The sequence below is a fragment of the Acartia tonsa genome, chromosome 7, assembly GCF_053477335.1.
Source record: "Acartia tonsa isolate MP-2025a chromosome 7, ASM5347733v1, whole genome shotgun sequence".
Lineage (NCBI taxonomy): Eukaryota > Metazoa > Arthropoda > Copepoda > Calanoida > Acartiidae > Acartia > Acartia tonsa.
Window position 1 is genome coordinate 5293180 of NC_137266.1, and position 12384 is coordinate 5305563.

Below are 12384 nucleotides of genomic sequence, written 5' to 3' on the forward strand. Positions count from 1 at the left end.
GAAAGTTAGATTTTCCTTTTGAAAATCTTTAATCTTTTTAAATTTCCATTTGATATGTAATTTAATATCTAGCTGTGGATTAGAATATTAATTCTTTGGAATTTATATTCATTTTAATTTTTTTCCATGACAGCTGTCTGTCTGTCTGTTCGTCGGGGATATGTTTGTGTATCAATTTCAAAGATTACTGCAACAATCAGGCATAAAAACTTTTTGCTTTTATTTTTTATTGTGCTAATATGTCTTAAATTAAATGGAAGACATTACACTTTAAATGTTACTAAAAGTCTCTAGGGGCAATTAGGGAGGGAGGGAGAAACGTGGACCACCCATTTCAATTTAAGTTTTAAAAATAAAAGAAAATAGGGGGGGGGGGGAGATAGCCTCCCCCCCCAATTAGTCATGTTCCTTGTTCCTATAAATGGCTTCATTGTAAAGGAGAACCCTATCGGTTCAGCGGTTAATTAGCGAGATCCTTTTTACAGACAAAATAAGCTTACCAATTTATAAAATAGCATAGGTACTCAATGGTTTAAAATTGACTTTTAATACTTTCATTAGATCGTATTAGATCAGGTGGTTGTTAAAAAACAGGCAAACAACAAAATTATTGGTTTTAAAGACCGACCAAACCTCAGCTTCAAAACTCTGCGGGACTTTAGTAAATTAAAGGAAGCATTGGAAATTTGACAAAACATACAATTTATAAACGTGATCTGTTTCTGTCTTTCTGTACCAAAGAATCTTGCTGAACACTGAACCTATATGGTTCTCCTTTATAATGTGGCTTCTTATAGGTCCCAGGAAGGTTTGTATTTATTTATGGAGAGGGGGCGGAAATCATGGATCGGAAGCCGTGCGTAAGCTGCATGTAAGCCTCAGTGAAATCGTCATTTTATCACTATAAAATTCAGCTGGATGTCTGAACCTGCTCTTTAGCAGACAATACTTCTTCTTGAAATTTCTTTTTCTGCTCACAGGCATGTTTAAAACTGAGGCTTATGCGCGGCTGAGGCGCGGCTGCCGAACCCTGGCGGAAATTAACTCCTTCCCCACCTCTAGTAACCCTAGAGGCCTAGAGGGGAGTAACCGCAAGTATAAACTATGCAGATGTAGAGAATTGTAGAGTGGTTACGCAGTAAAAAAAAACAGGTTTTGTGATCATCTTCACGATAATGGGAAGAAATGTGTCACTTTTAGCATAAGTAGGACAAATTTTACACACCAAAAAAGATAGTTCTGTAGATTTTAACACCAAAGTGTTACAATCAAATATTCAGTCTATAATAGAATGCTTTTGTGCTGTGAATATTATATTTTATTGACTTTTGCAAGCTATGTTTGTTGGTTTTTGAGTAAGCTTTTTTACAGGATAAAACAATTACATAGAGGGGTAAGTCAATGGGCAAAAAATTGATGTTGATCCCCAATTATGATACACACAATTATCCATTTTATAGATAACAATAAGTGGTTAAAACGATTAGACACTCAACTTAATGAACCAACCAATCACAATTCAATAAAAGTCCCCAAATTTGTTAAGCCAATGAATAAGAAAACGTTATTAAAAAAACTTTGGGGACTTATGTGATAAACAGCCTATTAGTAATACAGCGTAGGATCAATCCGATCACATACAATCCGATCAAATAAAAGTACACATTATAACACAAAATCATTTTTTTTTCATCAATATAATGTGTTAGTTGTAAACAGTTAGATAAACTTACCTTGGGAAAATCTATTATGGGATTGAATCATTAAATATGACTGAAAATAAGAAAAAAATCATATATTAAATGTCCCCTACCTTCCTAATACTAACACTTTTATAAAATGAGAAAAACAGTCTCGGCAGCCGCCTGTAAGCCTTTTACAATTTTAAAATCAGCTAGAAGTCTAAAACTGTCAAAAATATGTCAGTTCCTCTATTATTTTTAAAAAAATCATTTAAATTTGAGGCTTAATCGCAACTGAAGTGCGGCTGCCTAGCTCTGGTAAAAATGTTACGTAGGTGTTAAGGAATTTATATTTGGGAGGTATTTTTTGCAACACAGTACAAATACAAACAAAAAATGTACAGCTTTTTTAGCATTTCACTTTTTCTCTTTTTTTTATATTTACCCTGTCAAAAACTTGTGTCAGTATTAGGACAACCATAAATATACTAGTGACGTCATAATTGTACCTTTAATATGTTAGAAAAATTACTTTTTCGATATTATGTCAACCAAGACATTTTATTAGCCTAATTGTCGACATATTTCTTTAAACTTGCATATTGATGTAGTAAGGCAGGCAAAATTAGCTAGACTTTACTTTTGAACTTTAATATGTTATACATGACCACTTTAAATTGAATAAAAAATGATCATCATATATAATACATTTTGTCTGTTAGTTAAGATCTCGTAAACAACTAAACTGAAGATTGGAATATCTATTTTAGAGACTGTTTTATTTTATTTTTGTTCTTACATTAAAGTCTTGGCAAGGTTTTAGGCTATTTTACTCCCCCATCCCACCTACCCTTTTACAATACAGAAACCCGTGATGCAAGATGCGAAGCCTCTAGTAATTCCTAATAGCGGCACCATAAAACCTTTCTTAATAGTTCTAACAATTTGAAATATTAGATAACATTAATATCTTCATCTAATCAACTTTCTATCAGTAAAAGAATTTTATAAATTGTCCTATAAGCGATAACAAAGTTATCGTGTTACAATAACCATTAAGTATGTGAGATCCCATTGAGTAGATACCCCAAGAATGTACATAAGTTTTAAAGTACAAGTTACTCTCCCCCAATTACATAAGCAAAATTACTCCTTCTACAGATGAAAGATTAAGAAGTTTGTACCATCCAATCATGGTTTAATAAAGTCCCCACAGTTGTAAAGCCAACAAAAGAGAATGCATACAGATTAAACTTTAGGGACCAGTATAATTTACAGTCCAATGTCCCCTCCCTCCCAGATTACTTGTTAATTGAGCTGAAATAAAGATTGTTATCTTCTTATCATAGGTGGGAAATGGAGAATTAAAGAGATCTTATGAAACAGATAAACTGTTAATAGATAGACAGAGAGACAAATAAGGGTTATAAATATATATGTACTAGCGGCTTCGCCCCTAGCCTCTAGAGGGTTTGCCCCAAGAGGTGATAAAAAAAAATTAAGGTGAAATAAAAAAGGACCAAGGAAATCTTTTACAAAAAAAACCAGGAAAATAGCCTAAAACCACCACAGGAGAGAGAGAGAGAGGAAAGAGAGAGAGAGAAGGAGAGATAGAGAGAGAGGGAGAGATAGATAGAGAGAGAGAGAGAGAGAGAGAGAGAAAGAGAGAGAGAGAGAGAGAGAAAGAGACAGATAGAGAAATACAGATAGAGAAAGATGGATAGAGAGAAAAATAGATAGATAGAGAGAGAAATAGAGATAATAGATAGAGATAAGAGATAGATAGATAGATATAGAAAGAGAGAAAAATATATAGACAGAGAGATAGAGAGAGAGATAGAGATAACAGATAGAGATAAGAGATAGATAGATAGATATAGAAAGAGAGAAAAATAGATAGATAGATAGAGAGAAAAAAAATAGAGAGAAAATTTTTGAAAGAAATGAAAACATTTTAGAGAAATTTATAGAAGATAAATTGAAGATATCTTTGGAATTTTGATTTCAGGAATTTAAGTTATCAACTTAAATTTCGTGTTAAATTTTATTTTCATAGTTTGGGCCTTTTTTTCATGGGCGATTTGGAACATATGAAGAGCTTCACTGTAAAAAGTATGAGAAAAATAGAGGCTAATGGTAAAGAAAAACGCGAGATTCTTTGCTACTGAAAGACATTAGGGTATTAAGTTGATAAAATAACCGTTTTTTAAAAAAAAGTCATAGTCTTTAATATTCTTGGTTGTATTTGATGAATTTTGTATGAATGATTGCACACACACACACACACACACACATTTACACTCACACACACACACACACTCACACACACACACACACACACACACACACACATTTACACTCACACAAACCTACACACTCACACACACACACACATATAAAAGTATGCTACTAAACACTTTAAGTACATATCAAGATATTATCAGATTTAAAGGGGTAATCATGCATCATCCTTATAATAAATTGAGAGGATGTTTGTCTGTTTGTGTGTGTACTAAAAGGATCTCGCTATCCGCTGCATCGTTTTGATTCTTCTTTACAGGGTAGATTTTCTTAGGTCCTGTTGATTTTTCTCTTAAACTAGAATTAAAGAGGTTGGGGTCGAATTCTCCCCCCCTCAAATTATATATGAGACTTAACCTTTAAATTAATAATATTCATGTTTTAGGCTATTTAGAAAAAAAAAAATTTTGCCTCTTCCGCTGGAACATTTAGTTCACCATTACACTGAAGCTTCTCATCTACTTGTAATTAGCAGCCTATGATTTTTTAAAAAATCTTTTCCAGTATCGCTTCGAAACCGATCAATATCCGATATAACCTTTCTGAGCAATACTTAAACAATTTTTTATTCCATGGTATTAAATGCAGTTAAATCTACGAATTAAAAATGCGGGGTTGAAAAAAACTGGTTTTAATCTTATTATTGTACATTTTTATATCCGCGGAAAGCTGATTATGACAAGATTCGATAATAATTATTCTTTATGACTGTCCTTTGTAATAATAAAATATGCCGACATAGAAATTCCTAGCTCTATATTCTCTCTCACTCACCGTATTTAACCCTTCTTTTGTACTTAAAATTACGTCTTATTGTACAGTAGGATGCTATCAAGATGACCATTTTTTCTTGTATCAATGTTGAAGATGATTAAAGTCCCTCAACAGATTATGACATCATTCGATAAAATAACCAATGAGAGGCCAGCATAAATTTTACCTTTGGTCAATTACAGTGCATACTGGCCTCTCATTGGCTGTTCTATCGTATGACGTCACAATCTGTTAAGGGACTTTAATCATCTTCATCGATGTTACTTTCGTCCGTCTGGTGGTAGCTGGGTAAGAGATAGACTCTAAGTCCTTCTTAGTTCTCTTTGCTATGTCAGTATCTTTCAATAGACACCTGAACATCTAAGATTGGTCTACTGTAGCTCTTCTGGTGACTCGGCAAAGTCAAAATTTAGGTCCTAGGACAAACGCAGGAGTCCCAAACGCCGGAGTGGACAAACGTAGGAGTGGAAACTTAATCTAACCTAACCTATTTTAAACTATTTTATAGGTTTTTAAATGCCTAAAACCTGCGGGGAGCTTATTTGTATATTTATATCTTAACCTAACCTAACCTGTATAGAAATACTTAATTAAATTAATATTTTAACACTCCTGCGTTTGTCCTGGAACCAAAATGTAGACTCATTTTGTCATTTATTTTCTTGAATGGGTTGTACAAAGTACTAGTGTATAAACTTTTTCACCAATAATTTGTATACTCTTTATTAGTTGTAATTTTATTTATCACCATTAGGAAATCAATTAATTTATAGTTAATTGTTAAATAAATTAATATTATTGTTATTTTTGTTTATACCTAAGCCTGCGGGACCTTTACTTGCGATGTCCTAACCCTGTATGAATGCACTTTACCTACTTCAACATATCCTAACCTTACCTAAAGTTGAAAGCAAACACCCAATAAACAAACCCCCTTATATTTCAATTTATTTCAAATTTTGGTATGGGGCTTGCTATGCTCAAATAGACACTTTGAAGGAAACTAACACCAATATATATTTTCTATTGCAGGTCAGAGGAAGGATGGTAAGGTTGACGATGACATCCTAGGGAACAACAACGAGCCTGTCCAGCTTCAATCTGAATTATCCATCGACAATGCTCCGTCAACTACCACTACTACGACTACTAGAAGGTAATTAGTAGCATAGCTACTCTATAATTGGTATAGTTTATTTATTATTAGTCCGACAATTTGGCCCTAAGCCTGTCCGTCAGATCGTAACGCTATAGATGAAATGTAAGTATCTCGATTGCTATTGAAGATATACTGTTGAATTTCTAGGGGACATCCTGTTACGTTTACATAAGTATGCAAGCAAATTTGCCCTCAAAACTTTAAACTTTTAAATAATTTAATAATAGTTACAAAAAAAAACAATGAAAGTCAACTTTAATGTAGGTGTGCCCTAGCAAGATTGGGATGGATGTCACCACTTTTGACATGCCTATTCTTTTAACGTCTTAAAATACCCTATACCCTATCTCTTTTCAAGGGGGTTTCATTCCCTTTTTCCTGATTCTTTCTCTCTACTATGACGTCAATAGAACACGTAAGCCAAATGCTGTGACATCTATCCCCATTTTGCTAGGGCACTATAGCTACAAATTTAATTTATGCAGATTTAGACACAGTTCCTGCCACTTTATCAATACTATCTACATATCTATCTAGGACAACAACAACTAAATCAACAACAACGACCACAACCCCCGAGAATGATGTTGTCCTGGAGTCCCAAGAGGAAGTACAGTCCCCCTACTTCCCCTCCATACCACCAACCATTGATGAAGAGGTAGGTTGTTGTTTTTAGTAGGGTTTGGCCGGATATCCGGCCATTTTCGTAATCCGGCCGGTTACCGGATATTGAAACTATCCGGATAACTGATATCCGGCTGATTTTTATTGCCGAATATCCGGTAATTTGCCGGATATCGAGCGTTCGCCAAATATCCAGATATTGAAACTATCCGGATACCGGATATCCGGTATACGGCCAAAAAAGTATCCAGCCCAACCCTAGTTTTTAGTATCATATAGCTTCTATATAACTAGGGTATGTATGTCACTTTGGTTGGCTTACCAGGATTTTTTTTGTACTTCTATTCTCATAATTTTCCAAACTTTCTGTTTATTTTTTGTTAAAAACTGTTCTATAATATCAAATGGTCAGTAGGACAAACGAACAAGGTAGAGTGTCAGTAGTTAATAAGTAGAATTTAAATTTATAGAATTACGGAAAGTTGTCTATAATATGATGCGATAAATAACTATTATTATTTATAAGGTTCCCAGTGAGAAGTATCAGCTGGTAGTGAAAGATACCTCTATTGAACAGAACATACCTGATACCGAGGGTGATTGTATCAAGAACAAGTGCAAAAACAAAGGTAAAACACTTTTGGATTATTGATTGATTGCAGCGTATACCAACAACGAAACAAAATCACGAAACCTATATGTGATTTTTTAGCTATCGTTAGGGTGCAACACATAGTAGAATTGACGAACTTTTTGTCTGCCACCAAAAATGATATTTTAGATTTTTTTCGCTTGTTGGCTATAATTTATTTCTAGCTCTGTTTAGAGCCAAGGAATTAACTGGCTCTGTTTTAGAGCCAAGGAATTACTCCTCTACGTTGTTAGAAATAAGCCTGTATCCGCCAGGATAGTGATAGAATCCCAATTCTCAGTTGTGTACAAAAATCAAACTTAAAAAGTAACTTTATCATAGCTAATTTGTCTCACAAAATGAGACAGAAAAAATTGGAGACAGGGGGTGCTTTTTTGCTCCCCACCCCCACGATCTTTAGGGTTAACATTGTTACAGGGCAATATTTTGTTTATCCTTAATGTTTGTAAATTGTATGTTAAAAATTATAGGTCATTTTCGTGTGCATTTTCAAGGCACATCCGGTTTATCGTGTGATATGACTTTCGCATTTAGTCACATCTAATAATGGTTCTTATTCGCATTTTTTTCCTTCAAAATTATAAGAATTAAAAATAGCGGAGAAAGGTAAAAAAAGACAATTTGTGCAGTAGTAATAATTTTCATTTTGGTGGAATTTATTGCATAGTCTAGTTTACATGGTGCATTTTATAAATCAACATTTAGCATTTTTTGTTGTTAATAGCAAGACCCCTAACTTAACAAATGTTTGTACGTCCATTTTTGAAGATCACCACACAACACACTTCCCTAAAAATACCTAGGCTATGTTAGACTCGGGAAACCATAACTTAACTTAATTTAATATTATTAGGCCATTTATATCATTTTGTTTCAATGTCATTATTATACATTTAATTATTTATATACTTGGAATTATTATACTATATTGTCTTTGTAAAGAATTGTCCTAATGCCTTAAAACTAGGGTTAAGCCGGTTATCCGGCAGGATATCCGGCCATTTTCAATATCCGGCCAGATATCGGATACTAAAACTATCCGGTTACAGGATATCCGGCTGATTTTTGACGCCGGATATCCGGTTATCCGGCCGTATATCCTGTAATTTGCCTGATATCGAACATTGGCCAGATATCCGGTCAGAACCGGATATCCGGTATCCGGCCAAAAAAGTATCCGGCCCAACCCTAATAAAAACCCCCTTTTCTATAACATGAGAGCTGTTATCAAAGTTTTGGGATAAATACTCTTAAAAAAAAAAAAAAATACAGGATAAGACAATAAAGTTGTGATAATAGTTATTTCTCGCATCGTATTATAAAGGGCTATCCGCGGGTATAGAATGTACATTAATAAGATTAAAACTTCGGCACCTCGGGGCTAAAAAAACTGTTTTTTTTTATCTTATGATTGTACATTTTTAATTTGTTATCTTAACAATATAATACGATGCTAGACATAGTTTTTTCGTATGGACGAGAACCGGTTTATCCACCGGATTCGAATGAATACGAGAATAGTTATTTCTCGCATCGTATTATAAACGGCTTTCCGCGGATATAAAATGTACAATTATAAGATTAAAACCAGTTTTTTAGCCCCGAGATGCCGAAGGCATGGGCTAAAAAAAAACTGGTTTTAATCTTATGATTGTACATTTCTATATTCGTAGAAAACTGGATATAATACGATGCTAGACATAGTTTTTTTGTATGGATGAGAACCGGTTCCTATCCACCGGATTCGAATAAATACGAGAAATATAATTACACTTTCTGTAGATTAAATGTTTGGGCTTGTTAGTTTATACTACTCAATCGGAGTATAATAAGCTAGTCAACAATTGTTTGAACGTGCATAGAAAATGTTGGGGTCCAATATAATTAACATTATAATGTCGCATTCCTCCTTTTAAATAATCTACATCAATTAATTTAATTATTAGAATAGGGTCATGTCGGTAGTATGTCAACTATGACCTGTTTATAAACTGTCGAATTTATACCCCAACAAACTTCAATGTTTTACAGGGCCGTTTAATTCATGTTTTATAATAAACTAGCGGCTTTGCCCCAAGAGGTAATCAATGAAAAAAATAAGTACCTTTGGAGATGCCCCCACTCCACCACTAATTTCAAATAATTAAAAAAAAATTAAGAACCTGTTAAGAAGCCCTCCCTCCACCACTAATTTTGAATAATAAAAATAATGGGGGGATAGGGGAAATTTTCATTTTTTGGGGGGGGGGGGTTAGAAAATAGCTTAAAACCACCACAAGACCAATATATATATATATACCCTGAAGAGTAGAATCCGATCGGTTCAAAGGTTACCGAGATCTTAAGGGACAGACGGACAGACAGACATCAAGCTACTTTGTATTATAGATATCTCTTTCTTGACCGATAAACAATTCAATTTTTCAATTTTTAAAACAAAGGGTTTCTTTAGAATAATAAATGATTGAAAAAATGATCACTTATCACGTAATAATTTAGATATTTCGTGTCTTTCACAATATTCTTGTAAAATTGATTTTTTATTCTTTTAAACTCTTTTAAAATTATACAGAAAAAAATATATATTTTAGATTTAGTTCCTATATCTTAAATTCAATTTAAAATCAAGTTATTTTTGGACATGCTAATTCTCTGAAAAATTCTATTTAATTTTTCCTACATTTGTTGGCTTAAAAGACTTTGGTACAATATGGCAGGGTCCAAACTTTTCTACCTATAATTTTAATCTTTATCATGGTTTATTTGTTTATCGCAATTGGGGATAATAACTTTATCGATCATAGGCTTATCTTTATTAATGCTTCAAGTAAGAATATCTGTTTTAAGATTTTAACCTTCGACAAGTCTTAAATGCTTGCTGTTGACAGTTAGGGCCTGCAGGCCAAGGCGTTCCATCAAAGATGTTTTCAAATCAAAATCAAAATAATCATTGAAATCTCAATAGATTCGTGTCAAAGAGTTCATTTTGGAAGCTTATTAGTAAGACATACCTCCAATTGACAGACGTTCGGACACCAGACAAGTTGAGTAGGAACGCTACCAAAAAAACGAGGACGTATGTTATTGAAAATAGGTGAAAGTGTGATCATGAAATATTCTTGCCCAGACTTTTTATTCAGTAGTGCTCACATATTGTAACAAAAATACAAGCAATTTTATATCTTTTATACAAGGACAGTACAATTGATTATAAATTAATCCACCGCCCCATTTGTAGTTATGTAATAACAAAATTATTTCTCCTTTAGATAAAACTTTCTTAGAATTTAAATATCAACTTAAAAATAATTTGTAATATACACTAAAACATCCCTTTTTATAGGAACGTTTACTTAAGATTTCAATAACTACTAAACCAATTGAGCTTTTTCCTTTAAAGTGAAGCTTTACATAGGTTCCAGGCGGTTTTTTAGGCTATTTATTTTATACTTAATCAATTTTAGTCAATTTTCTGTGTCCTAGATGCTAGAGTACATCTGCTAGTAAGAGAAAAAAAAATGAATAATAATGTTAATCTTCTGCTGTTTTTTAGTATCACCTTTCTTATTCTCACTCTCTCTCACTTTTTCCCACTCACTTTTTAACAAGGATGGAATCATTCATAGCAGTATTAATAATATGAAATACTTAATCATATGGAATGTTTTAGGCAATTTTCTGCCCCCCAGATGCTAAAGTATAGCTGCTAGTAATAGAAAAAGGCAAATATAATATAGCAGTATTATGATGTTAACCTTCTGCTGTTCTGTAGTAACACCTTTCTTATTCACACTCTCTCTCACTTTTTCCCACTCACTTTTGAACAAGGATGTATACATTCAAAGATTTTAAAATCAATTCAATTATTAGTTTGTCAGAGAGGAATGAGAAAGGAAATGGTTTTAAGAAAGTTTTAGTAATTCTATCAAATCTTTACTTTTTAGTTTAAAAAATAGCATTATACTACACTTTGAACCACTGCTGTTCATATACAGAAGGGATAATTTTCATTATAGTCATTGGGAGTGTTCATTAATTTATCGCCCTACTATCGTCTTTTAAGATCCCTATAAATAAACATGATTATCTTGAGAGTACAGACTTCTCTTTAAATTTATTGACGAATCCCAATCTGTATTACTTCTGAGTCACTTTTGTTTCTCCCATCTCCTTTGAAAAGATTTTCTTCCCCCCTTCCCTTTTTCTTTCCCGAAATCTATATGTCGTCACAGAAACAAAAGTGACTCAAAAGTAATACAGATTGGGCTTTGTCATTTTATTATTTCTGTGTATACTTTATATAAGGATAAAATATACACTCACCTTATTACATACACAACACATATATAAAAATATAGAGAAAGAGAGACATAGTTAATTTAAGAGGAGCTTAATTCGGAATAATAATATGAATTTCTTATTTCATCCCACACACACCTTTTTACATTTGATGTGTATGTGTTGTGTGTAACTTTTTAAAGCGTTATTGAATTAACATTAGCAAAAACTAGTGGCTATAATAATGTTTATTCAATAATGATTTAAAGCTTTTCTTGATTTTAAATATTTTACATTGAAGAAAGTTTTCTTTATTACATATATTTGTGTTATGGTAATGGATGTACAATATAGTGGATATTATAACAAGGGAAAACTTGTCTACAGATTGTGTTGCTATTTCCCCTTTCATTTATTGGTCACTTCGTTTATCTAGTTTTAGGAAGGGGGATAAGGTAGATCATTATTTTATCCCGCTACAAGTTTCACTTTTTTGGAGTATGATCCAAGAAATAATAAATCCATTGTTATGGTACATTTGGATGTTATTGTTGGTCATCTTAAGTGATTCTCATATTCAGTTATGTTATTTATGGATGTTATACTCCTTGTTTGGATATTATAAATTCAGAAATAGCCAAATGAAATGTAAATTCCCAAAGATTTTTGAATGCATTCTCCATTTTTTTAGCTTAAAAACTTTGGTAGTACACTTTAGCAGTGTTCGAAATTTTTCTACAGGAGGTATATTTTTGTTTTTTACAATTGGTGGTGTGCATCAATATATCGTCCATTGTCTTATCCCATAAGATTCTTGGAAATAGTACAACAAACCAATAATTAAGAATTAAACACTCGGCACTTCAATTAACAAATCCTCTAAATATCTTCTGTGTAATTTTAACAGATTTTAA

At 32.8% G+C, this 12384-nt stretch overlaps 1 protein-coding gene across 1 annotated transcript in view; it reads left to right on the top strand.

Annotated features, from left to right (window-relative positions):
* The window catches only part of LOC145324725 (uncharacterized), a 43772-nt gene that overhangs the window by 16141 nt on the left and 15247 nt on the right, over positions 1-12384 (top strand). Inside the window, exons 6-8 of the mRNA XM_080167328.1 lie at positions 5790-5913; positions 6454-6574; positions 7067-7169. Coding sequence (XP_080023454.1) covers positions 5790-5913; positions 6454-6574; positions 7067-7169 — 348 coding nt within the window. The remainder of the gene's footprint in view (positions 1-5789; positions 5914-6453; positions 6575-7066; positions 7170-12384) is intronic.